Source organism: Sphaeramia orbicularis, chromosome 5 (genome assembly GCF_902148855.1).
Source record: "Sphaeramia orbicularis chromosome 5, fSphaOr1.1, whole genome shotgun sequence".
Lineage (NCBI taxonomy): Eukaryota > Metazoa > Chordata > Actinopteri > Kurtiformes > Apogonidae > Sphaeramia > Sphaeramia orbicularis.
Window position 1 is genome coordinate 25,084,634 of NC_043961.1, and position 12,202 is coordinate 25,096,835.

Consider the following 12,202-nt stretch of genomic DNA (forward strand, 5'->3'; position numbering starts at 1 on the left):
GGGTTAAACACCAATAATTTACATGTGAAAGTGTTAAAGGATCACAAATCAGACATAAAGAAAATCAGTCCAAGTCTTACACAAACTGAAACTCTTCTGTTATGAGAGATACCTACAAATCTCTGTATTGATTTATTATTCTCTATTGTAATCCCATATTGGGACAAGACTTAGAATAATGTGTGTCAAAAGTAAACACCCAAAAATGTCAGTCTGCATCTACAGATTCCAAACGTTTGCAAAAGCTCACGCCAAAGTTTGCTTACACTAATTTGTTTTAGTAGCACAGAGTAAACTTTATTTTAGAGATAGCAGTAAAGGTCTACAGTACAAAGAGGGAATATATACAGATATTTACCTATAACCTTGATGTAATAAGGATAATTAATAAAACTGCATTTTGACACTTATTCTAGTCATGGCTTAAACCACGAGTGTCAAACTCATTTTAGTTCAGGAGCCACATTAAGCCAAATTTGATCTGAAGTGGGCCAGACCAGTGAAATAATAACATAATAATATATAAATAATGTCAACTGCAAACTTTCCTCTATGTTTTGGAGTGAAAAATGAAAAAAAAAAAAACTATCATTATGCGATGAAAATGTTTACATCTACCAACTATCCTTTAAAACAATGTGAATAACATGAACAAATTGAAATTTCTTAAGAAAATTAAGTGTAATTTTAACAATATTATATATCAGTTTATCATTTACATATGTCAGTTATAACTTAGATCACAGTGGATCTACAAATACACAAAACATTTAATAACAAGCAGAATATTGGTAAACTTGCACTTCAGACATTTCAAAATGTTCATATTTGTTCAGGTTATTCAGGTTTTTTTTGTGTGAAATGAGTTTGTTTTAGTGTAAATACAGTAAAATGACACGAAAATGTTTACATTTACAAAGAGAAAAAATTGATGTTGTATGTATTTATAGGTTATTATGATAGTATTTGACTGATCACTTGAGATTAAATTGGTCTGTATGTGGAACCTGAACTAAAATGACTAAAACCGTCAGTGTAATTTTTGCATTTTACAATTCATCCCACAGACCAGACTGGACCCTTCGACGGGCCGGATTTGACCCCTGAGCCACATGTTTGGAACCTCTACCTTAAACAGATGATACACATAACTATTCTTCATGGTGTGTTAAACATTATACAATAAATACACTTTGACAAAGTTTGTAGATAAATGACAGAAGCTTTATTTGTTCCTTTTTTCTTTACAAAGCATTTACATTGAAATACTGCAGCTGGTATATGTTTATTAAAAGACAGTAGAACTTAAACATGTGTCCATCAGGGCATTATTCTAACTGGATCAGTAAAAGTCAACTATGCCCACATCTCCAATCCTTCACTGACTGTGTCCAGATAAATAAAAGTTACTCTTTGCTATTGCAGCCTTACTGTCACATGAACATAAATGTAATGCAATAGGAAAAAGCACAGAGACGAATAACAAAGCAACAAAGACATCATAATCATTCGTATTGTCAATAAAACTGTGCCCTTTATTGGCGTTCAACAGCATTGGCATCCAAAGAACAATATTAAAGATAGACAAAAGCGATCTGCGCCTCACCTCCGTGGACACTTGTGTGTTTGTGTATGTGTTTGTGTGTGTGTGTGTGTGTGTGTTGATGACCGTCCCGTTTCAGAGAGCAGTCGAGAACATGCAGACAGCCTGGCGGACTGCTCGCTCTACAGCACACAGCTCTCGTTACAGTCAGTGGTGCTGCCGGCTGATCTCCTCTTCAGCTCCCTGCCCTCTGTGTCGTGGTGGGTGTGGGTGTGGGTGTGGGGGTGGGAGCGTGTGTGGTCCGGTTTCCTCTGTGCCCGCTGATCTGGATCCTGCAGATGGGCAGGGTCTGACTCTTGACTCTTCTCTGCGTCGACCTGCAGGTAGGCCCGGACATGGTGGTGCTGGGCCACGGCGCCGCTGAAGTCAATGACACGACACTCGTACGTTCCCTCGTCTGACGGTTTGACACTGGAGAGGCGGAGCTTGTGTGAGATGTTGCTGCCTGCCACTTTCACCACCTGATGGGAAGAAGAGAGGTGTATTTTTATTAAGAACAGCGATTCCATGGAATGCATTAGAGACAGGGTGCTTTAAACCAGGGGTGTCAAACAGACGGCCTGTGAACCAAAACCAGCTCGCCACAAGGTCCAAGACACTGAAGATATTAAAAAAAAAAAATCAGTCTACAGGAGATGTTTGAGCAAAGTAATTATAATTTAAGGGGAACTGAAATCATCAAGAAAATTAAGTGTAGAACAAACAAAATAAAACAACTAACAAATAAAAAGCCAGTGTATGTCTGTTAGAGGGGTGCACTTTTGGAATAATCTGGATCAAAACTTAAAAATGTCTTCTTCAATTTGTGCATTTAAAAGGATGTATAAATCCACTATAATAACAAAATACAGAACGTTATCTGAATAAGTGAATATCTAGTTATAATATAGAAGTAAGATATTATTGTGTATTGTCTATCTTTAATTAATTAATGAATAAACACAGACTGTCATGATTAGGAGATGTTATCACATTTAGTAATAATTCTGTTTGTAGGAAATAATTAAAGTGCATATAAATATTATAGTTTATATTAAAAAAAAAAGGTTGATTATGCAAATCTGATTGTGTGTGAGGTGACTAAAAAAAAGTGTATGGTGAATGGTTTGCACAGATGTTTTGTGTTCTTGCAAAAATGTTGAAAAGAAAAAAAAACTAAAATTAAGTGTAGAACGAAAAAAATAAAACAAAAAACAAATACAAAGCCAGTGTATGTCTGTTAGAGGGGTGCACTTTTGGAATAATCTGGATCAAAACAAAAATGTCTTCTTCAATTTGTGCATTTAAAAGGATGTATAAATCCACTATAATAACAAAATACAGAACGTTATCTGAGTAAGTGAATATCTAGTTATAATAAAGATGAATACACAAAGTAAGATATTATTGTGTATTGCCTATCTTTAATTAATTAATGAATAAACACAGACTGTCATGATTAGGAGATGTTATCACATTTAGTAATAATTCTGTTTGTAGGAAATAATTAAAGTGCAAATAAATATTATAGTTTATATTGAAAAAAAAAGGTTGATTATGCAAATCTGATTGTGTGTGAGGTGACTAAAAAAAGTGTATGGTGAATGGTTTGCACAGATGTTTTGTGTTTTTGCCAAAATGTTGAAAAGAAAAAAAAAAAAAACTAAAATTAAGTGTAGAACAAAAAAAATAAAACAAAAAACAAATAAAAAGCCAGTGTATCTCTGTTAGAGGGGTGCACTTTTGGAATAATCTGGATCAAAACTTAAAAATGACTTCTTCAGTTTGTGCATTTAAAAGGATGTATAAATCCACTATAATAACAAAATACAGAACGTTATCTGAATAAGTGAATATCTAGTTATAATAAAGAAGAATGCACAAAGTAAGATATTATTGTGTATTGCCTATCTTTAATTAATGAATGAATAAACACAGACTGTCATGATTAGGAGATGTTATCACATTTAGTAATAATTCTATTTGTAAAAAATAATTAAAGTGCAAATAAATATTATAGTTTATATTAAAAAAAGGTTGATTACGCAAATCTGATTGTGTGTGAGGTGACTAAAAAAAAGTGTATGGTGAATGGTTTGCACAGATGTTTTGTGTTTTTGCAAAAATGTTGAAAAGAAAAAAAAACTAAAATTAAGTGTAGAACAAAAAAAATAAAACAAATAACAAATAAAAAGCCAGTGTATCTCTGTTAGAGGGGTGCACTTTTGGAATAATCTGGATCAAAACAAAAATGTCTTCTTCAGTTTGTGCATTTAAAAGGATGTATAAATCCACTATAATAACAAAATACAGAACGTTATCTGAATAAGTGAATATCTAGTTGTAATAAAGAAGAATACACAAAGTAAGATATTATTGTGTATTGCCTATCTTTAATTAATTAATGAATAAACACAGACTGTCGTGATTAGGAGATGTTATCACATTTAGTAATAATTCTGTTTGTAGGAAATAATTAAAGTGCAAATAAATATTATAGTTTATATTGAAAAAAAAGGTTGATTACGCAAATCTGATTGCGTGTGAGGTGACTAAAAAAAGTGTATGGTGAATGGTTTGCACAGATGTTTTGTGTTTTTGCCAAAATGTTGAAAAGAAAAAAAAAAAAGAAAATTAAGTGTAGAACGAAAAAAATGAAAAATTAAAAAAAAAAAAGCCAGTGTATGTCTGTTAGAGGGGTGCACTTTTGGAATAATCTGGATCAAAACTTAAAAATGTCTTCTTCAGTTTGTGCATTTAAAAGGATGTATAAATCCACTATAATAACAAAATACAGAACGTTATCTGAATAAGTGAATATCTAGTTATAATATAGAAGTAAGATATTATTGTGTATTGCCTATCTTTAATTAATTAATGAATAAACACAGACTGTCATGATTAGGAGATGTTATCACATTTAGTAATAATTCTGTTTGTAGGAAATAATTAAAGTGCAAATAAATATTATAGTTTATATTGAAAAAAAAGGTTGATTATGCAAATCTGATTGTGTGTGAGGTGACTAAAAAAAGTGTATGGTGAATGGTTTGCACAGATGTTTTGTGTTTTTGCCAAAATGTTGAAAAGAAAAAAAACAAAACAACTAAAATTAAGTGTAGAACAAACAAAATAAAACAAATAACAAATAAAAAGCCAGTGTATCTGTTAGAGGGGTGCACTTTTGGAATAATCTGGATCAAAACAAAAATGTCTTCTTCAGTTTGTGCATTTAAAAGGATGTATAAATCCAGTATAATAACAAAATACAGAACGTTATCTGAATAAGTGAATATCAGAATATAACAGTCAAGGGTGTCAAAATTATTTGAATTCAGGGACCACATATCCTCCTGAGACCCAGTAAGTACAAATTTTGTTTTTTTTGTGATTGTAATCATTTTGTCGTCCGTCTGTCTGTCCGTTCAACGACATTATCGCATCATCTGAAGAATGCATTGACATATCTGCACCAAATTTATACTGTGGATGCATCTTGGCATGGAGCAGAAGCCTACTGAAAAGAGCTGACCTTGACCTACTTTTTCAAGGACAAATGGCTTTTGTGCAGTTACAATATCTGAGTACTTTCAAATATAAATATGTATGAAATAAGTTTTACACAAAGACAATCTAATCTAAATTATAGGGTAGTAACTTTCAACAGAATCTTATACTATATTTGGCTTAGGGGTATTAAAAGTGTGCAGCGTGTTATGTTATAAATAAATAATTGCCTTGATTGGAAACTGTATGATGCCACTGTTTTTCAGATACATTTTTAAAATCTTTATTGAATGAAATCTCCTTTGCAGTGGACAGTTTGTTTGTTTGCTTTTTTAAAAATAAAGCTGTGAAACTCTTGTCCACTACAAAGGACAAAAATGCATTGCTGGATCTCAGGAAGATATAACACGATTCAATCGCGAGTGGGTCAGACCAGTAGAATACTATCATAATAACCTAGAAATAATGACGACTCCAATTTTTTTCTCTTTGTTTTACTGTAAAAGAGTAAAATTACATGAAAAAGTTTGCATTTACATACTATCCTTTCACAATAAATGTGAAAAACCTGAACAAATATGAACAACTTGAAATGTCTTAAAAGAAGTGCAATATTTAACAATATTCTGCCTGTTAGTAAATGTTTTGTGTCTTTGTAGATGCACTGTGTATGTTGTAATGCAGGGGTGCCAAACTCATTTTAGTTCAGGGGCCACATTCACCCCAATAAGATCTCAAGTGGGTCGGACCAGTAAAATAATAACAGTGACAAAAGTAAAATTAAATTATGTTATTGTTTACATCTATAAAGTTTCCTTAAAAATCTGAATAACATGGACAACTTGAAATGTCTTAAGAAAAACAGGTGCAATTTTAACAATATTCTGCCTCAGTTTATCATTTACACATGTCCATTACAACTTACTTTAAATTTACAAAAACACAAAATATTTACTAACAGGCAGAATATTGGTAAAATTGCACTTAAATCTCTTAAGACATTTTAGATTGTTCATATTTATTCAGGTTTTTCACATTTTTTTGAAAAAGGAAAGTTTGTCAATGTAAACATTTACATGTAATTTTACTTTTTTTTTTTACACTAAAACAACAAGAAAATTTGCAATAATCTTTATTTATAAGTTACTATGATAGTATTTTACTGGATTGACCTACTTGAGATTATATTTGTCTTTATGTGGAGCTTGAATTAAAATGATTTTGACACCACTGATTGTTAATATCTTCAGTGTAATTATTGCATTTCGCAAATTCATCCCACGGGCCAGATCTGACCCTTTGGCGGGCCGGATTTGGCCCCCGGGCCACATGTTTGACACCTGTGTTGTAATGCATGTGTAAATAATAAATTGAGGCATGACGGTGTTAAAATTCCACTTCAAGTTGTTTGAATTTATTTGAGTTATTTTCATTTTTTTAAGGATAGATGTAAACATTTTTGCCACTTTTGATAACTAAATCATACATGCTAATTCCAAATCAGAAAACACCATTTTATGAGAACATGTAAGAAAAATACAAATTTTCCAATCTTGCGGCAACATCGTTCATTGTCTCTTCATAATCGCCTATGTTAGTATGAACACAAGTCCAGTGAAGAATAAACCTAAGTATCAGAGCCAAGACATCAGCAGTGGAAGGTTATAGAAAATAACATTACAGCCACAGATCCGCACTAACAACATACATAAAACCCAAAATAAAACTCAGCACTAAAACCATCCATAAAACACCACCAATAATTTAAAAGGTACTAAAACTGTAATCAACAATGTTCCTTGAAAGCATCACAAATTAGACCCCCCATTCCATCAGTTGGAAAAACATCTACATCCAGATTTATCCGTCTCCCATTCATTTAAAATGACTTTGTTGTAAAATGTTTTCACTGAAACCAGCTCCTACATTTTTAGCTCCTCCTATAAATCGTTCCAGGCTGTTGGAGGAGAAAAGTTAAAACCTTTCTTTCAGTTTGGTTCTGACTTTGGAAACACATAAATATAACAGATCCTGGGACCGGAGACCATACAGTTGTGGTAAATATTATCAGACCACCCTTGTTTTCTTCAGTTTCTTGTTTATTTTAATGCCTGGTACAACTAAAGGTACATTTGTTTGGACAAATATAATGACAACAACAAAAATAGCTCATAAGAGTTTAATTTCAGAGCTGATATCTCGCCATTTTCCATGTTTTCTTGATAATAACTAAAATCACTTCAGTTCTTACATTAATATATATGGCATTGTACTGACAAAAACGGTGCGTTTAGGCATTCCATGTTTTCTTTTCTGTCTGTTTTAGTCACATGATACACACAGGAGTTAGTACTTGATTGCATAGCTATTGTTTTTGATGACTTTTGATAGTCTAATAATTTTTTCAGCACTGTTTCAGTTTCAAGAACTGAAGTGATTTTGGTTATTATCACGAAAACCATGGAAAATGGCTAAATATCAGCTCTGAAATCAAACTCTTATGAGCTATTTTTGTTGTTATCATTATATTTGTCCAAACAAATGTACCTTTAGTTGTACCAGGCATTAAAATGAACAAGAAATTGAAGAAAACAAGGGGTGGTCTAATGTTTTTTTATGTGACTGTATCGTGAGTGGACAAAAGGAATTATGAGCAACATTCTGAAATCTATTCATATGTTTTCAGCACGTCCTAAACTCAATGATGGTAATTTGGGTTTCTGCCCCGAAAATTCTGCATCACTTGCACAAGTGAATCCCAAGCTTATCGGTGATTTCTAGAGAGCTGAGCTTTGAATGGAATAAGAGATCACCAATGAGTTCTCCAGTCTGTAGTCCAATAATACAGTTATAAATTGAGCTGTGTGCAGCAGAAAAATGTGATAAGTTGGAGAAATTCTGATTTTGGATTTGGAATCATTGTACCTGACTTAAATTTGGTATTTTTTCTCTTGCTGCAGACTTTTTCCTGCTTCAAACTACCTTTAGAAATCCTGACATCTACAATTCACCATAGGATGGCTGGATATTATTGTGTTGTGGTTACTAAAGCCCCTGCATTCATGAATGGAAATATACCTCTGAAAAGTTCAGACGCCTTTCATCATAACAAAAAAACCCTCAGCTGTCTGTCTTTAATATTGATGATGCTTTGCGCTCATTGGCAGATGATGCCAGATCAAACTCACACTAATTTTGGTGGCATCTTTAGACGTCTCCTCCAGAGGCTCAACCTGTGAACAAACACAGATGAAACAGACGAAGCATTAGCAACAAACATGAATGAGGTTGTACTTTTCTAAACACAGCACCAGACTAGAAATGTCTTACTTATGGCTCAATATTGTAAAGAATGAACATATTCTGTATTTTCTGTATTTTCTTTGAGCTCATCTGTTATTCCTTGAACCACTGATCAGATGTAGTTTATATTTTTTTGAAGTTGTTGAGCTTCGTGTATATTTTCATGTCCATTTATTCATAATGAAATGTGCAAAGTTATTTATATGTATGTGTGTGTGTGTGTGTGTGTGTGTGTGTGTGTGAGCTCACAATCTGCAGTACCAAGCATCCAAGCCTTTGAGCAGAGGAGTGTGTGTGGATGTGTATGCAGAGGCACAGAGGTTTTCTTTTGGGCATAGGTATGAATTATGCATGGAGGAGACAGAGATTTTGAAAATCTATTTCTTTCTCAGTGCCAATTATAGTGTCTAGAGGCACAACAGGGGAGCCTGAGTTCCCCCATCATGGGAGAGAGTCAACCTGTTCCCCCAGAGCTGGCAAATGCTAATCAGCAATTATCGCTTCGTTTCCATGCCAGAGGGTTTCTGCTGTGGCTAATATTGCATTTCCCTCTGCCTGATATACAGTAAGCTTCAGGTGCAGTCCAAGTAGGTCTGTCCAGATAAACCGAACCGGAAAAAGGGAGAAGTTCAAAATGAAAACTGATTTTGTAATTTTGTTTGAACGCAGAAAAAAAAATGGAAGTAAAAGTGTGTATAGCTGTGTAATGGTAACCCTACAAAGCTTAGAACCCTAAAATGTACACAATGAGGTCAATTGTATTTCTATAAAACACATATCTATCACTGATTAATCTGTGCTGCAACAAGTTCTTTAACCCTTTAACTGATGCAGTGAGTAGCTTAATGAGAGCATAAAGAATGGACTGTGCTTCAATGGGAAAAGGTCATGTGGTCTGATGAGTCCAGATTGACCCTGTTCCACAGTGATGGGCACATTAGGGAGAAGAGAGGCAGATAAAGTGAGTACCCATCATGCCTAGTACCTATATTCCAAGCCTATAGGGGCAGTGTTGTGATCTGGGGTTGGTTCTGTTGGTCCAGTTTAGATTCATTTATGTGTCCAGAAAATTAGGTCAGAACACACTGACTGATCACATCCACATCATACATCACATCACACTTTATAAAAACATATTGCAAAAACATATTACATGGAGTGATACATATATTTATAATTATATGTATGTACAGGGTGGGGAAGCAAAATTTACAATGAACATTTAGTTGTTTTTTCTCAGCAGGCACTACGTCAATTGTTTTGAAACCAAACATATATTGATGTCATAATCATACCTAACACTATTATCCATACCTTTTCAGAAACTTTTGCCCATATGAGTAATCAGGAAAGCAAACGTCAAAGAGTGTGTGATTTGCTGAATGCACTCATCACACCAAAGGAGATTTCAAAAATAGTTGGAGTGTCCATAAAGACTGTTTATAATGGAAAGAAGAGAATGACTATGAGCAAAACTATTAAGAGAAAGTCTGGAAGATACTATTAAAGAAGAATGGGAGAAGTTGTCACCCGAATATTTGAGGAACACTTGCGCAAGTTTCAGGAAGCGTGTGAAGGCAGTTATTGAGAAAGAAGGAGGACACACAGAATAAAAACATTTTCTATTATGTCAGTTTTCTTGTGGCAAATAAATTCTCATGACTTTCAGTAAACTAATTGGTCATACACTGTCTTTCAATCCCTGCCTCAAAATATCGTACATTTTGCTTCCCCACCCTGTATATTAGAGATAACTGTGAGATTTGTGTACCACTTTTTATATCATCATTCTGCACTACTTTTGTTTCAGAATCATTTCAACATATCATAAAACAGTGGATTAGCCCGATAGCACAAATTTCATTCATGTAAAACCCAGTTATAAGAAAACAGCAAAGAAAAGACAAATTTGTAATCATTGCTTCATAATGCGACCGTTATTTTTATACTTCATTCTTGAGTTTAAGAAGTAGAAAAAGAATATCTGCTTTAGCTTAGTGGTGCAAAGTGTGTCACATTGCTTTATTCTATGGAATTATTCATAACATATGCTGGTGTTATGTTACTCGTTTGTTTTCTGTATTTGCCTATTTAAGTGACTGTTGTTTGAGATGTCTTCTGTTTATTACCCCGACCCCTGAAGGGGAGGCAAGGGGTATTGTTTTTGGTTTGGTTTGTTTGATTTTTAACACTCTAGCAGCAAAACTATTGATTGAATTCATAGCAAGTTTGATTTATAGATTGCCGGTGATCCAGAATAGATCTTATTACATTTTGGGAGCAGTAACTCAAAGTTACAATTTTTTATGAAATCTTAAAATCTTTTTTTTTTTTTTTTTTTGCTATTTACTTATAATGGGTGAAATTTCAAATGTCTGTACCAGCAAAACTATTGGGTGAATTCATACCAAATTTGGTTTATACATCACTGGTAACCTAGAATAGATGTCATTACATTTTGGGAAAAGTAGGTCAAAGTTAAAATTTTTGATGAATTTTTAAAATCTTTTTTATTTTTCCATTTACTTAAAATGAGAAAAATTTCACATGTCTGTAGCAGCAAAACTATTAGTTGAATTCATACCAAACTGACTTTATAGATTGTCAGTGACCCAGAATGGATCTCATTACCTCCGCCAAGGAGGTTATGTTTTTGCCAGGGTTTGTTTGTCTGTTTGTTTGTCTGTCCGTTAGTGTGTAACATAACTCAAAAAGTTATGGACAGATTTTGATGAAATTTTCAGGGTTTGTTGGAAATGGGATAAGGAAGAAATGATTAACTTTTGGGGGTGATCGGGGGTGGGGGTGATCGGGGGTGGGGGGGCCCACTGATCAGGCTTGGTGGAGGTCTGTGCTCTCCGAGTGCTTCTAGTTACATTTTGGGAACAGTAGGTCAAAGTTCAAATTTCTTATGAAGTTTTTAAATCTTCCCATTTACTTAAAATGGGAAAAATATGTTTGAGGGGCGGGGTTTATTGTGCCTGGCACCACTCGTTAAAAATGGGTTTTGTTAAGCTTTTAACTGATGTTGTTCCAGTTACATTGATGTATCGTATGTGTATATTACTGAAAGCTTTGCATAGCATTACCATGGCAACACACACAGAACTATACCAGGTCCAACCACAGTGAAAATAGTAATTTTCAGACATTATTAATGACTATTCATTAGCAAAATTTTTTGAAGGCGGGAGGATACTAGTTGATTAATGAGCCATTAATCAGATTTTTCCTGCTCCAAACTACAATTATTATAATGGCCCTTAAAAAACACTAAAAGCAAATACACATACGAGAAAAACCTGCTTTTTTTCTCATCACTTACTTGATTAGTGATTTGTGCAGGTTTTCCTTGCCAGACTCTCGGCTGGTCCTTAATGTACCACCACTGGATCTCCAGCGCATAGGAGGGAGAACCTGCCCCACGGAAGGAACACGCCATCTCTACATCCTCACCGCTGTGTGTCGTGATGTCATGTGGCACCTCTGTAAAAAGAGCTAGATGAGACAACAAAACGAAAGGTGAGGATGGGTTTAAGACAACCCCAAATCACAGAAACACAGATTCTCAACAGCACTTTGTGACAACATCACACTTTTGTAGGAGAGGAAAGTGTGACATGCGATTACAAGGTGTTGGTAACCAAATATAAATATAGAAATGACACAGAAAATACTGATTCAACAAAGCAGTGCAACAGTGAGAGCTTTTTTTTTTGCTGCTTGCTTTATTAAAATACATGTATTAGTAGTTTAGTGACATGTATTTATTCTGCATCATAAAAAGTCTTGTACTTTTTTTGTCCTTTG

General features: G+C 34.0%; 1 protein-coding gene across 1 annotated transcript in view; it reads right to left on the reverse strand.

The window, feature by feature from the left end:
* Positions 1-1,202: 1,202 nt before the first annotated feature.
* The window catches only part of vstm2lb (V-set and transmembrane domain containing 2 like b), a 48,235-nt gene continuing 37,235 nt past the window's right edge, over positions 1,203-12,202 (reverse strand). Inside the window, exons 2-4 of the mRNA XM_030133407.1 lie at positions 11,718-11,890; positions 8,278-8,322; positions 1,203-2,064 (exon numbers count right to left, since the gene is read on the reverse strand). Coding sequence (XP_029989267.1) covers positions 1,726-2,064; positions 8,278-8,322; positions 11,718-11,890 — 557 coding nt within the window. The 3' untranslated portion in view covers positions 1,203-1,725. The remainder of the gene's footprint in view (positions 2,065-8,277; positions 8,323-11,717; positions 11,891-12,202) is intronic.